Source organism: Ursus americanus, chromosome 29 (genome assembly GCF_024610735.1).
Source record: "Ursus americanus isolate L20-20 chromosome 29, mUrsAme1.1.p, whole genome shotgun sequence".
NCBI lineage: Eukaryota > Metazoa > Chordata > Mammalia > Carnivora > Ursidae > Ursus > Ursus americanus.
The window spans coordinates 33329615-33352415 of NC_142155.1; the positions used below are offsets into that span (position 1 = coordinate 33329615).

Consider the following 22801-nt stretch of genomic DNA (forward strand, 5'->3'; position numbering starts at 1 on the left):
TATGTTTATTGGTCATTTGTATCATATCTTCTTTGCAGAAGGGTCTATTCAAGCCCTTGGCCCATTTTTAATGGGGTTGTTTGTGGTTTTGTTGTTGAGTTGTTATGTAGTCTGGATACTAGACCCTTGTCAGATATATTAAGTTCCCCCTATCCACAGCTTCAGGGACTCCCAGCGCAACTGCAGACTGGAAACCGATAGTCCTTCTTCTGATGTACGGTCAGAAGGTCAACAGTAGCCTAACATTACGTCACAATGCCTATGGCATTTACCTCACTTCATCTCATCAAAGTAGGCATTTTATCACCTCACATCATCACAGTACAATATTATAAGAGCAAATGAGTGAATGCGCACTGACATAACTTTTATTATAATATATTGTTATAACTGTTCTATTTTATTATTAGTTATTGTCAGTCTCTTACTGTGCCTAATTTATAAATTAAATTTTATCATAGGTATGTATGTATAGGAAAAAACATAGTATATATAGGGCTTGGTGCCATCCATGATTTCAGGCATTAACAGGGGGTCTTGGAACAAGATAAGGTGGGACTACTGTATATGATTTACAAATGTTTTCTCCCATAGTTTTATACCAGTTTTGAAATTTTTTTAAAGTACAGCTCTTTTTGTCAAATATATCTTTGTCTATTTGTATTTTTACAAATGGAACTCCAATACATAAAAGAGATAACAACAGAGCTCCTCCAATAGAAGTGGAGAAATCTGAAATTCTCATCACTGGGAGTCTATCTGTCACAAATCCTAGAACACTTACACAAAGCAAATGAAACACAAAATATATGTTTTCCATAGCATTCAACCATTTCACACAAATTTTAATCTGTCCTAAACACAGTGGAACACAGTCTAAAAGACATTGTCCTACACCATAAAGTCTGGTTAAATTTTGAGACCTGTAAGGTATGTGCACCAGGAAGTATTATTAATGTTCACTTGTCCCAAATCCATATCAGACCTACTAACAATGCATAAGTACTTTGAATGTACCTACCTCTCTGCCATTTAAAAATAAAATCTGAAATAAGGATCTTGAATCAAACTTCAAATTGTCAGAAATAGCAGCAGAAATTTAAGTATTTATTAAGAGTCTACTACATCATTACAAATATCATTTAGAGAAAAATAATGCAGAATCAACAATTTTAAAAAGAACGTATTTACAGCTGGAGTGACTATAATCTGTATTGAGCAGTATACTGTCTTTATACTTGGTCCCATCACATATCCAATGACACTGACAGGCCAGATGGTGATGAGGATTGGCTACCATGTACACTTAGAGAAAAGAAAAGTATCTAGCCTACAAAATCTTAGTCACAACACAAAAAAATATACAAAAACCAACCAAGTTAACTAGTCTCTACATATAGGAAAAACAATCCTTCAATGATAAATGAGGACTTAAAGCAAAACCTCAAAAAATAAACCCAAATTAAATTAAATTACCAGAATTTCAAGTGAGTTACTACCAGCAACGGTATGGCATCCATAAAATGCAAAGAACTTGCAAAGTGTATCTGGTCACTGGTAATAGTGACAGGACTATTTTGCTTATCCCTTTCTCACAACCTAATTCCTATGTCTGAAAATATTTCAAACTTGTGGTTAAAACAGTATTTCCTTAAAAACAACTTTGTGAAAATGTTTTTACCTCTTCTTCCTCAATTTCAGAGGTGTTAAGTTCATGTTTTTGACAGTAAGGACCCTCTTTCCAAGCTTCAGTATCACCACAGTCACAGAAACCTCCACCTCCTGATGTTGTCATCTTGAAAAAAAATTGTAAAGTATCTTGTCAATAAATATTTACTGAGGGCTATCAGATTATAAATAATATCAAGTGCGAAGGAAGTAACATTGCTAAAGTGTTTAATTTCTTTGGAGGAGTAAAATTAAAGGCCAAACCTCTCAATGTTTTAAAGCTTAAATAAGCCTAAGCTAATTTAAGCAATTTCAAAATAAAGTAAGCTACTTTGTAATGTCTAATAAACCACAGATATTTTAAAGAGGTAAAATATGTCCACCTATAGGACTTCCTTAATTAGGAGAATCATGAGGGTTTTCCTGCTGGGTATAATGCTGGTATCAATGCCCCCAGGTTATAGTGCTCTAACGTAACATAACAGATTCCACTTATAAAGATACCTATTGTTGCTTTCCCCCAGGAGAGTCTAATGAGAGTACTACATCTGCATTAGAGAAAGGGACCAACAAAAACTATAGAGATAGTTTGTTTTCCTTTTCTAACACCCTCTAAATAGCATTCTTTGAAAGGAAAGCAGCTCAGGAAATGTAAAAGTAAAACTGTCTAGTGAGGAAGTTTTCACCACCTGCAGGGTTTAAGAATTATTCATACTTCCCTAAGATATGGCAATGATTCAAGGAATCTGGCAAGACAGAACTTATTATTTATTAGAAATTATGCTTTTAAAAAAAAATACTGTGAGAGTTTAGGAGTGGGTATTTGACGCAAATTTAGAATGAGCCCTATTATATTCTGCCCCAAAAAAGTATCTGTGTGTTATATATCAAAATATAATTAATGCAAACCCACAAATGACAGTTATTCCCAAGGGCTGCAAGGATATATGCCAAGAAACATGGGCAGGCAGCCATCTGGAAAATGATAACCCTACAGTTTCTCTGTGCTTCTTATGGTTACCCAAGATAGGCAGAGCATCTTAAAGGAAACTGGGATTCTTTTACTGATTTATGAAAATAAAGAGACCATACAAAGATCCAAGGGGTCCAATTTTGTATCTGTTTTAGTTCATCATTATCAATACTCGGGTCGAGTGAAGAAAAACAAACAGGAGGAAAAGTCCTGAGCCAACAGGGCTCCTGAATTAATAAGATTGCAATAATCCCTCTCTGTGATTTCATTTGAAATTAGGGTACAAAGCTCCAGCTACTAACACTTCCCTAACTTTCGAATGTTCAAGGCTTTCTCTTCAACATCCAGTAGAGGAACCAACCAGGATAGGCTTAGCAATAATCTGCCTTTGCTCATATCCCGGATTTAAAAGCAAACATACCTGATTTTTGGAAAAGTACTGGCTGCATTACAGCAGTAGAAAAATAATAAAATTGGTGGGTCTCATGTTCTGGGGTTGGGCCCTCTTCTACAATGTAGCAGATGCCTCTTTAATATTAAGAAATGACAAATCTTCTGTAGAAGATGACCAACAGATAGAATATTTCCTAAATTTCCTGACACTTTTCCCTACTCCTTTTCTCACATCCTTCCCATCAGAACCTTCCTCCCACTTTTACCTCTCACCTTTACCCTCTAATTTCTCATAACTTTCTGCATAAACCTAGAATTATGAAAATAATAAACATACAGAAATAGCAAAACAAACTAGCTAAAAACCAATATGCAGGAATTGGTATCTGTCCTGTCTTTCCCAAACCATGTGTTCAAGAAGTTTGGATTCACAATTCATTTCTATACTGCTATCATATGCTTAACGGTGTTTAAATAACACATTTCTTAAACCACTCTCCTCCATTATAATGTTAAATCTTGGAATTTAAAAAAGGCAGAAAAGGTATCTAACATAAAATTTAATAGTGGGTATGGTTATTATCTGGACATTACTAACCCTATATCGATGGTCTCTGTGAATACTTCCCAAAAAGCACTCCATGCATAAAACACAAGTTGGATCAACTGCACAGTCTCTGTAAAGTTAAAGAAAAAAAAAATCAGAGTGTCATAAAATAACTGTGTATTTCACAACATAATATTTCAGTCTGAATCCATCCTAGAAGAGCCAGAATAGTGAACTGCCTTGGTGTTAGAGAAAGGAAATCTTATTTCCAAAGAGCTGTCAGATCTTTGAGCAATGAAGCCAGCTTAAGAACCTGCTTCTCAAACTACTGGATGTGTATATCTCATACTAGATTCAGGGAAATGACATTTTCATTTCATTTTGGTTGTTTAATTTGCTTTCATCATACTGCCAGTTAGATACATTTACAGATCATATCTTAAACAAGAGAATCCCTATACTTCCATGAAATGATAGGGAGTTACAAAAATCTTTAAATTTCCCCTTATCTTAGTTACTGTAACCTGATAGGCAAACATTCTTCTGTGCTTACTGTGTGCCCTTTCATTTATATATGTTCTTGCAAAATGTTTTTGAGTACATGTATTTTAAATGCATGTAACTCTTATTGTGTCATAAATCTCATTACTTTTTCACTTCCATAACACAATCCATTCATTTTGTACGTGAACATCTGATTTGCTGCTTCTAATCGCTACATAATATGCCATGGCATTTTTCCAGAATATTTTCTCTCTCTACTCCCCCTGTACTGGACACCTGGATCACCTCCAACGCCTTTCTACAATATATAATGCTGTAATAAAAACAGTATAAATGTTCTCTTACAGATGTGTCTAAGACTTTCTTTGGCATATAAACTCAGGAGCGGAATTGCTGGGTCATATATCTGTCAAGTTCTTAATTTAAATGCTATGCTACTGTCCAGAGTGGCTACACATCCCCCACCAGTGTATGAGGGTTTTTATAGCCCTGCATCTTCATTGCATTTGGTTTTATATAGTTTTCCAATATGTGCAAGGCCAACATATTTGAAACGGTATCTTATTGTTTTAATTTGCATGTCCCTGATTGTTAATATGTTTGCTCAACTCTTCACATACTTATTGCTTTTGGGGTTTCCTTTTCTATAAATTGTCTTTGCCCATCTTCCTCCTGGGATTGCTTTCTTTATTTGCGCAATCTAATCTAGAGGATATAATCACTTAGCAATAATAAACACTGCGAATATTGTCTCCCATTTGTTACCCGTGTATTAATTTTGCCTATGGGTCCTTTGTTAAATAGAACTACCTATTTTGATGCAATTAAATTCACACATACACATGCACTTGGTTTGTATTTTGAGGTTTTAAAAAGTTCTTTCCTGGGGCACCTGGGTGGCTCAGTTGTTTCGCGTATGCCTTTGGCTTAGGTCATGATCCCAGGGTCCTGGGATTGAGCCCCTGCGTTGGACTCCCTGATTAGCAGGGAGCCTGCTTCTCCCTCTCCCTCTGCTGCTCCCCCTGCTTGTGCTCCCTCTGTCAAATAAATAAATTAAATCTTAAAAAAAAAAAAAAAGTAGTTCTTTCCCCAAACCCGGGTCACAACATTCTTTATTTTCTTCTATTAACCTTTTGGTTTTATCTTCCACATTTAGGTGGAATACAGTATACCTTTGCATATGATGTAGAATGAAGTTTTATTTTTCAATATATATTGAGCTCTTTTTTTCCAACACCATGTACTAAACAATCTAACTTTATCTATTGGTTGTGGTGTCATCTTTATAATACATTAAGTTCCCACATCTCCTTGGGTCTATAGCTAAGCTCTCTAATATGTGTGAGTAGTCTATTTGTTCCTATACCATACCACACTATATTACTATGGCTTTGTAGTATATCTTAATATTTGGTGGGGTAAGTTCCCTTTTATTCTCTCTTTTAAAAATGTTGACTTAGCTATTCACAAACTCTTCTTTATTCTCTCACACATGACTTAGGATAAATGTATAGAGTCTCTCAAAAATATCCAGCTGAAATTTTGACAGAGGCTAGTTAGAATTTATTGATAAACTTCAGGGGTAAGAACATCATTATCAGAGAAAATTATCACATCCATGATTATTTCTTAAGTTTTCTACTGAAGTTATAAAGTTTTCTTCATATGAATCCTTTATATTTTTGATTAGATTAATATCTACACACACTTTAGGTTTTATTTTAAAGGATACATATTTTTTTTTTAAAAGATTTTATTTATTCAACAGAGACAGAGACAGCCAGCGAGAGAGGGAACACAAGCAGGGGGAGTGGGAGAGGAAGAAGCAGGCTCATAGCGGAGGAGCCTGACGTGGGGCTCGATCCCAGAACGCCAGGATCACGCCCTGAGCCGACGGCAGACGCTTAACCGCTGCGCCACCCAGGCGCCCCTGGATACATATTTTTTAAAAATCTCATTTTCTTGTTACTTAAGGATGATGAAAAGAAATAGCACTGATATTTTAGTGCCCTTGATGAACTCAAGGCAGTTCTAACAGCTTGCTCAATTCCCTTGTGTTTATCTCCCAGGGTAAATGAATCTATAGTCTGCATATAATGACAATTTTATCTCTTTACAGTATTTACACCTTTTTTCTTCCTTTATACTGCTGACAAGGACCACCAGTGATATATTAAACAGCAGCAGTAAGAGTAGGCAGCCTCGCTTTGCTTTAGATATAAAAAAAAAAAACAAAAAACTAAAGGCTCTCCATTAGTATTATATTCACAGTAGGTTTACTAAGAAAGCGTCCTTCTAGGAAAAAAAAACCAGTCTATATCTTGCCTTTCCTATATAAATTGTACCTGAAGCTAATCAAAGGACTGAGGAAGGACTGTGTTTCTTTTATAAAAGACAAGCTAATAAAGAAAGAAATGGTAAGTTAGAATATTTTGCTACCTCCTAATAAAATAATGATCTAGACAACAAGAATCAGTGACCGCTAAAACATTAGATAAAAAGCTTAATGAAGACCTTTTTAATGGTTGCATCTGCCAGGTACCTAAGCCCACTGATCATCTTAACAAACAAAAAAAAACCAGACAAGCATCATGTGCTTCCTCACGTGAAGAATTAAGCACATCAATGTTTATGAAGTTATTATTCACCCCCCAATCCCACATAACAATTTAATCATAATGCTTAACTACCTGTTTAGAGGACACACAGGGAAAGAAGAAACATGTTAAGCAACACCATGGGGACACAATAAACAAATCCAGACTGCGGAAAATTCCACAGGACAAATGACCTGGTTTCTTAGTAACACAAATGAAAAAAAGAAAAGAAAAATAAAATAAGAGGGAGAGGAGCTTTCATAGATTAAAAGAAAAAATGAGGAATAACAGCCAAATGCAATGTGTGGACTTTTGAATCCACATGTGAATCAATCAGGACAATTCCACTCAGGCTAGGTATTAGATAACGTTAAGGAATTTGCGTTAATTTTTTTAGGATGTTAATGGTTGCAGAGAAAAAAAGCTGTATTCTGAGTAAAAAGGCATGCTGTCTGGAATTTGCTTTAAAATAATCTGGCAGGTGGGGCGTCTAGGTGGCTCACTCGGTTTAGCATGAGACTCTTGATTTTGGCTCTGTTTATAATCTCAGGGTCATGAGATTGAGTCCCTTGTGTCAGGATCTGCACAGGACATGGAGCCTGCTCATATTCTCTGTCTGCCCTCTCCCCACCCCCACGCTCTTGTTCTCTCTCTCCCAGGATCCTGGGATCATGACCTGAGCCAAAGGCAGACGCTTAACTGACTGAGCCACCCAGGCGTCCCTGTTCTTTCTCTCTCTTAAAAAAATAATCTGGCAGGGCAAGAAAAAAAAATGTGTGTGTGTATATGTGTGTGCATAAATATACTGGTAATTGCTGAAGCTGAGCAATGACTACATGTCAGATTTATTATAGCATTCTTTCACTCTATTTTTAATATGTTTGAAAATGTCCATAACAAAAAGTTTCTAAAAATCCAACACCCAAATATTCAGTAGCTTGCTAAGAATTTGTATCATAAACAACTGCTGAAATTTATAAAATGCTTTCCAGGATCAACTCAGAAAAAGTTTTCTTCTCTATTAAAATGGTGAATTACATTAATAATTGTTTTAAAGATGAACTACTTAGATTCCTGAACTAAACTCCATTTGGTTATAATGCATTATTCTTTTAGTATATTCCTGGATTCAGACTGCTAATATTTTATAAAGGATCCTTTCAGCTACATTAATAAAAGAGATGGCTTTCAAATCTCTTGAATTTATCAGGGATTGAAAACAAGACTATATTAGGCTCATAAAGAGTTAAGGCCGTTTTCACTTTTTCCATTTTTTGTAGTAACCTGTGTAAAAGAGGAATTAATTTTCCTTTGAAATTTGTTAGACCTTACCTTTACAGTCACCTGATTTGTGGGAAGGAAGATCTTTGATTACCATTCCAATGTTTTTTATACTATATTCAAGCTATCATTTTTCTATTAATTTATCCATTTCATCTAAGTTTTTGAATTTTTTTTAGCATTTAGTTGTTCATAATTCTTATATTTCAGAGTTTGCCAAACTTTCTTTAGTGTCTCCATACTTTTTTTTTTTCAGGGTACCCTTAGACTAAAAGAAACACTTTATTATTCTGTTTATCAAATAAGGCTCAAACAAGTTAGTACTGTTGGTCACTGAACAATTTTTTAACACTTAGAATCAAACCGGACACTACCACCTTCATTGCCTATTCCACAAAGTATCTGCTTTTCAATCACAGCAATGTTGAGGACCTACCTTCTTAAGACATGACATCATCAAAAGGAATGCAGTGTGTCTCAATTTTCATTTTGAATTTTACGTATTTGCATTCTTCTTATTCAGTCTTGCAAGGAAATTGGCTTAACAATTCCAAAGAGTCAGTATAGCTCAACATTTTACTTTTATTTTCTGACCTTTTAATTTCTTTTTTTTCCTTTAAGTGTTGCTCAATTGTTCTTCTAACCTACTGAGCTCAATGTTTACCCTATTTATTTTCATTTTTTCTTTGCAATAATTTTACGCATAGAAAAGGTGCAAAAATAGCAGAGTTCTTTTATACCCTAAACAAATTTTTCCTCATGTTAATACAAGGAAATTAATATTGGCACAATATTATTAACTGCAGCCCTTAATCAGAAGTAATCAGTTTTCTCACTATGGTCCCCTTTTCTCTTTCAGGATACAAGATCCCACATTGTATCAGACATCATGGCTCCTTAGTCTCCTCCAAATTCTAACAGTTCCTCAGTCTTTTCTCGATTTTTGTGACCATACCTTTTTGAAGACTACTCATTAGTTATGTTGTAGAGGTCCCACAATCTGGTTGTTTGACATGTTCATGATCAGATTAAGTTATGCATGTTTGGCAAGGATACTACAGAAATGGTGTTGCCGGAAGTGATGCTCTGTGCTTCTCAGTACGTTGTAACAAGGGGTACACGATGCTGATTTGATATGCCATAGTACTGGTGGCATTAACTTTGTTTACTTTGTTAGGATGGTGTCTGCCAGATTCCTTCACTATAAAGTTGCTATTGTACCTTTAATAATTAAATATATTTGGGGAGATACTTTGAGACTATGCAAATATCCTCCCATATCTCAAACTTTCATCCACTACTTTTAGCATCTACCAATGGATCTTGTCTACAGTTCCTGCTGTGTTATTTGCCTAATGGTAACTTTTTATTTCCTGCATTCCTGTCTTATTAATTGGAATTTTTCAGTATGGGAAAACTACTGAAAACATCTCTTCTCTCCCATTTATTCATTCATCCAAATACTTCTATCAGTGTGGACTCATGAATATTTATTTTATTCTATGGGTTTCAGTTTAATCCAATCATTATTTTATTGTTCAAACTGTTTCAACTGTGGCCACTGGGAGGTTTTTCAGGTTGGCCCCTGTGCCCTTTCAACATGCCCCCTCCTCTTCTTGGGGGGGAGGGAACAACACAAGATGTTCCAAACTTAATTTGTATTTTCTCTGTCCCGGCCCTGGAATCAATCATGTCATCATGGAGCTCTGATTCCTTTTATTGGACATTGGTATTTAGAAACCGGTATCTGGGGCGCCTGGGTGGCACAGCGGTTAAGCGTCTGCCTTCGGCTCAGGGCGTGATCCTGGCGTTATGGGATCGAGCCCCACATCAGGCTCCTCTGCTATGAGCCTGCTTCTTCCTCTCCCACTCCCCCTGCTTGTGTTCCCTCTCTCGCTGGCTGTCTCTGTCTCTGTCGAATAAATAAATAAAATCTTAAAAAAAAAAAAAATAGAAACCAGTATCTGCGCACTAGATGTGCTCACTGCTACAGGAGTTCCATTGTTTCTAGGCCCCTTCAGCAGACAAAACCGGGAAACGTATGTATGTATAGCTATTTTTAAATATTTTTTCATCGTAGTAAGTGTATTCTTTAATCCTCATCCCCTACTTCTCCCATCTCCCACCAACCTCCCCTCTGGTAATCATCAGTTTGTTCTCTATAGAGTCTGTTTTCTTAGCTTGTCTCTCTTTTCTCTGCTCGTTTGCTTTGTTTCTTAAATTCCACATATGACTATGATCATATGGTATTTGTCTTTGACTTATTTCGCTTAGCATTATACTTTCTGGCTTTATCCACACTGTTGCAAATAGCAAGATTTCTTTTTTTTTTTTTAATGGCTGAATAATATTCCATTGTATAATACATACCAGATCTTCTTTACCCATTCATCTATCAATGGACACCTGGGCTGCTTCCATACTTTGGCTATTGTAAATAATGCTGCAATAAACACAGGGGTGCATGTATACTTTGAATTAGTGTTTTTGTATTTCCGGGGTAAATACCTGGTAGGTATGTTTACTGGATCACTGGGTAGTTCTATTTTTAAGTTTTTGAAGAGCCTCCATACCGTTTTCCATAATGGCTACACCAGTTTGCATTCCTACCAGCAGTCCGTGAGGGTTGCTTTTCTTCACATCCTCATCAACACTTGGTTGGTTTTAGCCATTCTGACAGGTGTGAGGTGGTATTTCACTGTAATTTTGATTTGTAATTCCCTGATGAATGATGTTGAGCATCTTTTCATGTCTGTCAGCCACCTATATGTCTTCTTTGGAGAAACGTCTGTTCATTTTTAAATTGGATTACTTGTTGTTTGGGTGTTGAGTTGTAGGAGTTCTTTATATATTTTTGGATACTAACCCTTTATCAGATATGTCATTTGCAAATAGCTTCTCCCATTCAGTAGACTGTCTTTTACTGTTGTTGACTGTTTCATTTGCTGTGCGTAAGTTTTATTTTAATGAAATCCCAATAGTTTACTTTTGCTTTTATTTCTCTTGCCTCAGGAAACATATAGAAGAACACTGCTATGGCTGATGTCAGAGAGATTACTGCCTATGCTCTCTTCAAGAATTTTTATGGTTTCAGGCCTCACATTTAGGTGTTTAATTCATTTTCAATTTATTTTTGTGCATGATGAAAGAAAATGGTCTACTTTCATTCTTTTGCATGTGCCTGTCCAGTTTTTCCAACACCATTTGTTGAAGAGACTGTTTTTTCCCCACTGTATATTCATTCCTTCTTTGTTGAAGATTAATTGACCGTACACTTGTAGGTTTATTTCTGGGTTTTCTGCTCTGTTCCACCATTGATCTGTATGTCTATTTTTATGCTAGTACCATACTGTTTTAATTACTACCACTTTGGGGCACCTGGGTGGCTCCGTCAGTTGAGCCTCCGACTCAGGGTCTGGGGATAGAGCCCTGCATTGGGTTCCATGCTCAGCGGGGAGTCTGCTTGAGGATTTCTCTCCCTCTGCTCATGCACGCACACATACTCTCTCTCTAATAAATAAATAAATCTTTAAAAAAAATTACCACTTTTTTTAAAGATTTTATTTATTAGAGAGAGAGAGAAAGAGCATATAAGCGGGGAGGAGGGAGGGGCAGAGGGAGAGGCAGACTCCCCACTGAACAGGGAGCCTGATGCGGCACTTGAACCCAGGATCCTGGGATCATGACCTCAGCTGAAGACAAATGCTTAACGGACTGAGCCACCTAGGTGCCCTACCACTTTCTAATATAACTTGCAATCTGGAATTCTGATACTTTCATTTTCTTTTTTCAAGACTGCTTTGGCTATTCAAGGTCTTTTGTGGTTCCATACAGATTTTAGGATTGTTCTAGTTCTGTGAAAAATACTGTTGGTATTTTGATAGGGATTGCATTAAGACTATGGATTGCTTTGGATAGTAGAGGCATTTTAGTAATACTTGTACTTCCAACCCATGAACATTCCATGGAATGTCTTTCCATTTCCTTCCATTGTCTTCAATTTCTTTCATCAGTGTTTTATAGTTTTCAGAGTACAGGTCTTTTACCTCTTTGGTTAAGTTTATTCCTAGATATTTTATTGTTTTTGGTGCAATTATAAATGGGACTGCTTTCTTAATTCACTTTCTGCTGTTTCATTATTAGTGTATAGGAATGCAACAGATTTCTGTTCATTGATTCTATAAACTGTGACTTTACTGAATTTGTTTTATCACTTCTAATAGCTTTCTGGTGGTGTCTTTAGGGTTTTCTATATATAGTAACATGTCACCTGCAAACAGTGAGGGTTTTACTTCTTCCTTACCAATTTGGATGCCTTTTATTTATGTTATCTAATTGCTGTGGCTAGGACTTCCAGTCCTATGTTGAATAAAAGCGGTGAGAGAGGACATCCTTGTCTTGTTCCTGACCTTAGGGGAAAAGCTCTCAGTTTTCACCATTAAGTATGACGTTGGCTATATGTTTTTCTTTTAAGGCCTTTATTGTGCTGAGATATATGTTCCCTCCAAGCCTACTTTGCAGAGGGTTTTGTTTTTGTTTTTTTTTTTTAAGATTTTACTCATTTGACAGAGAGAGAGACAGCCAGAGAGAGAGAAAACACAAGCAGGGGGAGTGGGAGAGGAAGAAGCAGGCTCCCAGCGTAGGAGCCTGATGCGGGGCTTGATCCCAGAACGCCGAGATCACGCCCTGAGCCTAAGGCAGACGCTTAATGACTGAGCCACCCAGGCGCACCATGCAGAGGGTTTTTATCATGAATGGATACTGTACTTTGTCAAATGATTTTTCTGCATCTACAGAAATGATTATATGGTTTTTATCCTTTCTCTTACTGATGTGATGTATCATATAGATCGTTTTGTGAATATCAAACCCTCCTTGCATCCTGGGAATAAATCCCACTTGATCGTGGTGTACGATTTTTTTAAAATGTATTGTTGGATTCGGTTTGCTGATATTTTGTTGTGGATTTCTGCATCTATATTCGTCAGAGATATTAGCCTGTAGTTCTCTTTTTTTGTGGTGTCTTTATCTGGTTTTGATATACTGGCCTCATAGAATGAATTTGAAAGTTTTCCTTTCTCTTGTATTTTTTGGAATAGTTTGAGAATAGGCATTAAATCTTCCCTAAATGTGTGATAGAATTCACCTGTGAAGCCGTCTGGTCCTGGACTTTCATTTATTGGGAATTTTTAAATTACTGATTCAATTTCATTGCTAGTAATCGGTCTGTTCAAATTTTCTTCTTCCTGTTTTAGTTTTGGTAGGTTGTACCTTTCTAGGAATGTATCCATTCCCTCTAAGTTGTCCAATTTTTTGGCATACAGGTTTTCATAATATTCTATAACAACTCTTTGTATTTCTGTGGCATTGGTTGTTATTTCTTTCACTAATGATTTTGTTTATTTGGGTCTTCCCTCTCTCTCTTTTTTTAAATGAGTCTTGCTACAGGTTTATCAATTTTGTTGATCTTTTCAAAGAACCACATCCTGGATTCATTGATCTGTTCTATTTTTTTTCTTTAGTTTCTATATCATTTATTTCTGCTCTGCTCTTTATTATTTCCTTCCTTTTGCTGGGTTTGGGTTTTGTTCTTCTTTTTCTAGCTCCTTTAGGTATAAGGTTAGTTTGTTTGAAATTTTTCTTGCTTTTTGAGGTAGGCCTGTATTGCTATAAACTTCCCTCTTAGAACCACTTTTGCTACATCCCAAAGATTTTGGACTATTGTGGTTTCGTTGTCATTTGTTTCCACCACATAGCGTATTTTTAACCTTTCTCTTTTTTTTTGGCAAATATTTTAAAAGTATATATTTCCTACTAAACACTCCTTTAGCTAAATTTCAACACATAATGTTATCATTCAGTTCTACTTCTAAATTTCCTTAGTGATTTCAGTGATATTCTTTTACTCAATGTTAGCAATGTTAGTTTCCAAACATAAAATTTATTTAGCCTACCCTTTTGTTGTTTCTAATTTTATTAAACACAGTGGGAGAACAATCTGTATGGCTCTGAGCCTCCCTTGAGAATTAACTGAAGTTTCCTTTAACATCAAATATACAGATCGCTTTTTAAAAACTGAGATGTACTTCACATATAAAATTCATCTTTTTAAAAGTGTTCACCTTAGGAGCGCCTGGCTGGCTCAGTCACCAGAGCATGTGATTCTTGATCTCAGGATCATGAGTTCAAGCCCCATGTTGGGTGTAGGGCTTATTTTAAAAACAAAAACAAATACAATGGCTTCTTACTTAAAAAAAACAGTGTCCAACTTGGTAGTTTGTAGTATTACAAGGTTGCACAAACATAATGAACCAGAATGTTTGGAGAAATGTCTATTCAGATCCCTTGCCCATTTTTTAAATTTGGTTGTCTTTTTGTGTCCCTTAGTTTTCTACCATAATTTCTATTTATCAGATATGAAAGCTGCTATTCCAGCTTTCTACTGTATCATACTTTTTTTTTTTTAAGATTTTATTTATTTATTCAACAGAGATAGAGACAGCTAGCGAGAGAGGGAACACAAGCAGGGGGAGTGGGCGAGGAAGAAGCAGGCTCATAGCGGAAGAGCCTGATGTGGGGCTCGATCCCGGATCGCCGGGATCACGCCCTGAGCTGAAGGCAGACGCTTAACCGCTGTGCCACCCAGGCGCCCCTACTGTATCATACTTTTGGCTGGTATTTTTTTCTCTACTGTTTCTATTCCTATTTTTAGTGACTTTCAGTTTTACTTTGCCTCTCATAGACAGCATTTTTGGATCTGTAAAAATCAACCTGAGAGCCACTGTCTTTACATAATTATAAAGAAAAGTAAAGCCAGACCCTTGTTCTCTAAGAGTCCATCACTTAACAGAAAAGACAAATGTGTACGATTACAGGACCAGTTGTTAATTGCCATATTAAAGGTATGCTGGTTTGGTGAAAGCACACACAGATCCCTGAGGTTTTAGAGCTTTCGCAAAAGCAGTCATCTCCAAACTCTCTTGAATCATATGCTTCTTATTAGAATGTTCAGAGTGTACTGTCTACATAAATACATTTGTATTACACACATGTATTCATAGTAATTTTACGTATATTTTTAAGTTTATTTAGGCACTACTACTATGTAGTACTAATTAGTCCCTCAATTATACTACTGTGTAACTGGAATCCCAGGAGTGGAAAATATGAGACAAAAGTATATTTGAAAAGTAATAACCGAAACTTCCCAAATCTGGTTAAAGACATCAACTTATGATCTAAGAAACTCAAGGGATCCCATAAGGATAAAAACAAAGAACATACCACTAGGCATATCACAGTCACACTGCTAAAATCTAACAATAAAGTGAAAGTCTTGAAGGCAGCTAGAGAAAACCAGCACACCTGATACAGAGCAACACAGATATGCTAATAAAAGTGGACATCATCAGAAACAACAGAGATCAGAAGACAATGGAACAAGATCTTTAAAATGCTGAAAAGGAAAACAAAACAAAACAAAACAAAACGTATCAACCCAGCATTCTATATTCAGGAAAATATCCCTAAAAAAATGAGTGCAGACTTCCAGTTTCCAGTGAGCATGTAAGAAGTTTGGAGGTTGCCACACTGTCCTAACAAGTAAAAAGCTAAACAAACTGAAAAACCAACAACTTTTCTTAGATTTACAAAAGTAAGGTCACAGGACAAACTGCTATCCCTGAAATTACAGAGACCCATAAATGAATACAGAGAAACACAACTTGTGAGAGCAGCAACCCAAAAATGCAAACCTCTACAGGAACCAGTGCTGAGATAGGGAAACCTACCTGACAAATTTACCTGACAAGCTGCTGGAGGCTCAGTGTGAATGTTTGAGAGATTAAAAGTCCAGTCACTGGGAACGAGAGGGGGACCCAGTCATTGGGGGCCCTAACATTTTAGTGAGTTTTATTTCCTGGAATTCTACTAGGTTCTCACAGTGAACATCAGAGAAAAATCCTCTCCTGTTTCCAGCAGGTAGGAAAAAAAGGAACCATTCCGAAATATGCAAAGGCATTCTGTTCTTAAAAAGTCTGCCCTCCGAAGAAACTATATTCAGAGCCTAACCTGCTAGGCTTTTATCAGAGTCTAACTGACCTGGAAAAGAGAAATATCCACTTCCAGCCCACTCTAGCCATCTTGTCCCACATAAAGACAGGTGTGGGGGGTGGCAATAAAAAGCACATGGGAAGTTCAGAGTCCAGAGATACAGGCCAACTAGAAGACTGAGATCTAATCATAGGACTATAGAATGCTTCCCTCCCCCACACCTTACTACCACATCACTAAAGGCTTATGGAATTCCTTTTACCTGGTATATCATATGCCTGGCTATCACAAAAAAATCGTAAGACTAACTAAAAGGCAAAAAATTCAGTTTGAAGAGACAGACTAAGCATCAAAATCAGACTCAGGTTATGTCAGAAATGTTGGATTTATCAGATCTGAAATTTAAAACAACTGTAACTAATACATTAGAGCCTCTGATGGATATAGTAGACAGCATGCAAGAACAAAAGGGCAATGGAAGCAGAGATAGAAATCTTAAGAACCAAAAAGAAATGCTAGAGATCAAAACATTGTAACAGAATGAAGAATGCCTTTGATGGGCTTATTAGTAGACTGGACATAGCTGAGCAAAGAATCCTTGAGTTTGAGGATATCTCAACAATCTGAAAAGCAAACAGAAAAAAGACTGAAAGAAACACAGAACAAAACATCCATAAAATGTGAGACAACTACAAAAGATATAATGTATGTTCAACAGGAATACCAGAGAGAAGACAAAAAGACAAAAGAAAAAGGAGGGATGTATGGGTGGCTCAGCTGGTTTTGTCTGCCTTCAGCTCAGGTCATGATCCCAGGGTCCTGGGTCCTCTCTCTCTCTGACAAGTAAATGAATAAAATCAAGAAAGAAAGAAAAGAAAAGAAAAGAAAAGAAAAGAAAAGAAAAGAAAAGGAAAGAAAGAAAGAAAGAAAGAAAGAAAGAAAAACAGAAGAACTCTTTGAAACAATAATTACTGAGAACTTCCCTAAAATAATGTCAGACACCAAACTACAGATCCAGAAAGCTCAGAGAACATCAAGTAAGATAAATCCCCAAAAGACTATTCCTAGGCATATTATTTTCAGATTACAGAAAATGAAAGATAAAGAAAAAGAAGCCAGAGGAGAAAAACACCTTACCTACACAGGAATAAAGATAAGAATTATATCTGGATTTCTCAGAAGCCATAAAAGCTAGAGGAGAGTAGAGAGGAATTTTTTTGTTTTAAGATTATTTATTTATTTATTTGACAGAGAGAGAGACAGAGACAGAGGGAACACAAGCAGGGGAGCAGCAGGCAGAGAGAGAAGCAGGCCTCCCACTGAGCAGGGAGCCAGATGCAGGGCTCAATCCCAGGACTCTGAGATCATGACCTGAGCTGAAGGCAGACGCTTAACGACTGAGCCACCCAGGCACCCTAGAGTGGAATAATTAAAATGCTGAAGGAAAAACCCCACCAACCTAGAATTCTGTACCTGCAAAATTATCTTTCAAAAGTGAAGGAGAAAGAAAAATTTTCTCAAACAAAGAAAACTTGGATTAATTGTAAACACATACTGCAAATTCTAGGGCAACCACAGAATAAAGGAAAAAAAAGGTATAACGGATATGTTATAATACGTAGGAGTGGCTATATTAACATCTGATAAAATAGACCTGAGACAAAGAATATTACCAGAATTAATAAAGGACATTGACAATTCATAATGATAAAAGGGTCAATACATCAGGAAGTCACAGCAATTATAAACACCTATGTATGTGGCTAATAATAGGCTTATAGGTAACTGAAATATAAACTGATAGAACTAGAAGAAATAAATCCACAATCACATTTGGATATTTTCATATCCTTTTCTCAGTAATTGATAAAACAGCTAGTCATAAAAATTAATAAATAAGCATACAGAAGACCTGACTGACACTACCAACCACCTTGTCCTAACTGACATTTACAGAATATTATACTCAACAACTGCCGAATACACCTTCTTTTCAAGTGTATATGGAATGTCCAAGACTGACCATGGTCCTGAATCATAAAACAAGTCTTTTTATTTTTTTTTTAAAGAGTTCTAAAATTTATTTATTTGACAGAGAGCACAAGCAGAGGAAATGGCAGGCAGAGGAAAAGGGAGAAGCAGGCGCCCCACCGAGCAGGGAGCCCGACGTGGGGCTCGATCCCAGGACCCTGAGATCATGACCGGAGCCGAAGGCAGATGCTTAACCAACTGAGCCACCCAGGCACCCCACATAAAACAAGTCTTAATAAATTTCAAGGCTGAAACCTTATAGAACATTTGTGTTATAAATAAGTTACAATATCTAGGAAAGCCTCAAGTATTTGGAAATTAAATAATATACTTCTAAAGAACTGATGGATTAAAGAATAAAATATAAGCACATTAAATCTAAAGCAAGCAGAAAGAAGAATAACAGTAAGAGCAAAAATCAATGAAACAAAACACATAAAAGAGAACATTAACAAAGCCAAAAATGGATTCTTTGGAAAGATTTATAAAACTGATTAACAACATAAAACATAAATTACTAATATCAGGAATGAAAGAGGAGACCTCACTATAGATACCACAGACATCAATAGCATAAGGAAATATTAGTACAACTTTATATCAATAAATCTGACATTACACAATGAAACATATTTCTTGACACAAGATGAAATACAGTTGTGAATAACTGTAATAAGTATCAAAGAAATTTGTTATCAAAAACTTCCTTCAAAGAAAACCCCAGGTCTTGACTGTTTTACTGCCAAATTCAATCCAACATTTAAGCAAGAAATCCTATCATTTTTACATAGATTCTTCAGAAAATATAGAAAAAATACTTCTTTTTTTTTTTTTTAAAGATTTTATTTATTTATTCGACAGAGATAGAGACAGCCAGCGAGAGAGGGAACACAAGCAGGGGAGTGGGAGAGGAAGAAGCAGGCTCATAGCAGAGGAGCCTGATGTGGGGCTCGATCCCATAACGCTGGGATCATGCCCTGAGCCGAAGGCAGACGCTTAACCGCTATGCCACCCAGGCACCCCAGAAAAAATACTTCTTAATTCATTTTATAAGGCCAGCATTAACTCTGATATCAAAACCAAAGACAATCTAAGAAAATGACAGATTGGTATACTGCGTGGAACACAATCACAAAAGTCTTTAACACAATATCAGCAAACTGAATCTAGCAATATACAAAAGTTATAATATATAATAATCAAGTTGGGTGTATCTCAGTAATTAAAAACATCTGAAAAATCAATTAATGCAATCACTAATGGAATAAAAAAGGAAAATTACAACAATTCTGAAAGCTGCAATATAAAAGCAGTTGACAATATTCAACAGTCATTTATAATACTCTTTAAAACTCTGCAAACCAGAAATAGGGACTTCCTCAATAAGATCAAGGGTGTATAAGAGAAAACAATACCTAACATTATACTTAATAGTTTAAGACTGAATACCTTCCCCCTTCCCCCCCTCCCCTAAGATTGGGAACAAGGCAAGGATGTCCCACTTTCAATGTGCAATAAGGTACAAAAAAGAAATAAAAGGTTGGAAAGGAAAAAGTAAAACTGTCCCCATTCAAAAATGACCTGATTACGTAAAAATCCTGAGGGAAAAAACCAAAACAAAAACTACTAAGCCAATTTAGCAAGGTCACAAGACATAAATTCAATATCAGAAACCAACTGTATTTCTTTATACTCACAGAAAAAAATGGAAACTAAGAAAAAAAAATCATAAAATATGTAGGAATAAACATAACCAAAGGTGTACACAACGTCTACATAAAACCTTTAAGATATTGCTAAAGAGATTAAAGAATTCCTTAATAACTGGAGAAATACTATGATGTTCACAGACTGGAAAATTCAATATTGTTAAAATGTCAATTCTTCACAATCAATCTTTAGATTAAACACAATCCTACAGGTACCTGGGTGGCTCAGTTGGTTAAGTGTTCGACTCTTGGCTTCAGATCAAGTCATGATCTTGTGGTTGTGGTCATGGGATTGAGTCCCGCATTGGGCTCTATGCTCAGGTGGAACCTGCTTGATTCTCTCTCCCTCTCCCTCCCACATTCTCTCTCTTCCTCAATAAATAAATAAAATCTTTAAAAAGCAAAATGAAACAATAACACAATCCTAATCATAACCTCAGCATTCTTTCTTGAAACAACTGACAAGCTGTAATTCCGAAATTCCCAAAATGCAAATGACTTGAACTAGACAAAAGAAAATTTAAAGGAACAGAAATTTGGGATGCCGGGGTTAAGCCTCTGCCTTCGGCTCAGGTCATGATCCCAGGGTCCTGGGATCAAGTCCCGCATGGGGCTCCTTGCTCAGCTGGGAGCCTGCTTGTCCCTCTGCCTGCCACCCCCCCTGTCTGTGCTCTCTCTCTCTCTGATAAATAAATAAATAAAATCTTATAAATAAATTAATTAAAAAATTAATTAATTTAAAAAAATTAAGGAAGTTTAAGATTTATACTAATCAGTTGAAGGCTAACTATAGCAAGACCACCAGCAAGATAATGTGGTTATTGCTGTAAGAATAGCCATCTCAATGAATGGAATACACTAGTCCCCCCTTATCTGCGGTTTCACTTTCACCAGTTTCAGTTACCTGTGGTCAACCAAAGTCTGGAAGCAGATGATCATCTTTCTGACATACGGTCAGAAGATCAACAATAGCCTAATGCGATAATATCACAATGTTTATGTCATTCACTTCATTTCATCATGTAGGCATTTTATCATCTCGCATCATCACAAAAAGCATGAATACGTACAATACTTTGAGAGAAAGACCACATTCACATAACTTTTATTACACTATATTGTTATCATTATCCTGTTTTATTAGTTATTGCTGTTAATCTCTTATTGTGCCTAATTTCTAAATTAAGCTTTATCATAAGTATGTATGTATAGCAAAAAACACAGTATAAATAGGATTTGGTACTATGTGTGGTTTCAGGCATCCATTGGGGGTCTTGGAACATATCCTATGTGGATAAAAGAGATTTTTTTTTTTAAAGATTTTATTTATTCATTCGACAGGATAGAGACAGCCAGCGAGAGAGGGAACACAAGCAGGGGGAGTGGGAGAGGAAGAAGCAGGCTCATAGTGGAGGAGCCTGATGTGGGGCTTGATCCCGTAACGCCGGGATCACGCCCTGAGCCGAAGGCAGAAGCTTAACCGCTGTGCCACCCAGGAGCCCCTGGATAAAAGAGATTTTATCTCTGTAGATTAGGGTGTTCTGAAATAGGCCCACACTTATATGGTCAAATGGTTTTTGATAAGGTATCAAAGCAATTCAATAGGGAGAGGAACAAATGCTGCTGGAACAACTGGATATTCACATATAAATAAGTGAAGCTCAACCCCTACCTCAAACCATATAAAAAAATGTTCAAGACAGATCATAAACCCAGACATAAAATCTAACGTTTCAAGGTTTACAGAAGAAAACATGCAGACTATCTTTGCTACCTGGGAAAAGGCAGACATTTCTTAAATCATCAGAAAAGAAAAAAAAAACTGGTAAAATGACATCACAATTAAAACTTCTGTCATTAAGATACCATACAGACAAGCCACAGACTAGGAGAAAACATTCACAAAACATGTCTAACAAAGGACTTATACCCAGAATATCTAAAGAACTCTAACACTCAATAATAAAAAGACAAACAATCCAATAAAAGACAAAAGACTGGAAAAAAACTTCAGAAGTTAGATGAATGAACAATGAGTTCATGTAAAATTCCACCAACATCATTAGTCATTGGGGTAATTAAAAACATAATGAGATACCACTACACAGAATGGCTAGAATTAAAAAAAACTGACATCAAATGTTGGTGAGGATATGGAGCAAACAGAATTTTCATACATTATGGGTAGGAACAAAAAAACATTTTGAAGAAAGTTTCAGCAGTTTCTTAAGTTCAACATATACCTACCCTTTGATTCAGCAATTCCACTCATAAGGATTATCCATGAAAAACTAAACATAAGTCCAGAAAAAGACTTGTTTGCAAATAGTAACAGTAACTACTGTATCAGATAAGAATGTTCACTGTATTAGATTACTGCCAGAAAGGCCTATTTTAAGGGTATCTTAATATTCCTAAAATGTGTCATAAAAAGCTGAAGATTTTTAATAGTTCGAGATTTATGTTATTTGGCATATTAAACACACAGAATGGGCGCCTGGGTGGCTCAGTTGGTTGGGCGACTGCCTTCTGGCTCAGGTCATGATCCTGGAGTCCAGGAATGGAATCCCGCATTGGGCTCCCTGCTCAGCGGGGGGGTCTGCTTCTCTGCCCCTCCCCCCTCTCGTGCTCTCTCTCTTCTCTCTTTCATTCTCTCTCAAATAAATAAAATCTTAAAAAAAAATAAACACACAGAAGTATGGTTAAGTACAGAATAATAACACCTACTACTTTAGTATGCTGCATTTAAAATGATGTCGGCATACACTGATATGATTTAGGGGCACCTGGGTGGCTCAGCTGGGTAAGTGGCTTCAGCTCAGGTTGGGACCTCAAAGTCCTAGGATGGAGCCCCATGCTGGGGTCCACGCTCAGCCTGTTTATCCCTCTCCCTCTACGTCCCCCTCCTGGCTCTTGCTTGCTCTCTCTCTCTTGCTCTCTCAAATGGATAAAGAAATAAAAATAAAACCTGATATCATTTATGAAAGAAAATTAGCATTTTCCTTCCTTTATTTTTTTAACTAAAAAAATATAATTGTTAAAAAAA

At 36.4% G+C, this 22801-nt stretch overlaps 1 protein-coding gene across 5 annotated transcripts in view; it reads right to left on the reverse strand.

The window, feature by feature from the left end:
* The window catches only part of UBR2 (ubiquitin protein ligase E3 component n-recognin 2), a 115495-nt gene that overhangs the window by 73295 nt on the left and 19399 nt on the right, over positions 1-22801 (reverse strand). For 4 of the 5 annotated variants that reach the window (XM_045800666.2, XM_045800672.2, XM_045800658.2 and 1 more), the window contains exons 3-4: positions 3633-3711; positions 1682-1795 (exon numbers count right to left, since the gene is read on the reverse strand). The exons of the other annotated variant lie outside the window; for it this stretch is intronic. In XM_045800666.2, coding sequence (XP_045656622.1) covers positions 1682-1795; positions 3633-3711 — 193 coding nt within the window. The remainder of the gene's footprint in view (positions 1-1681; positions 1796-3632; positions 3712-22801) is intronic. 5 annotated transcript variants of the gene reach the window in all.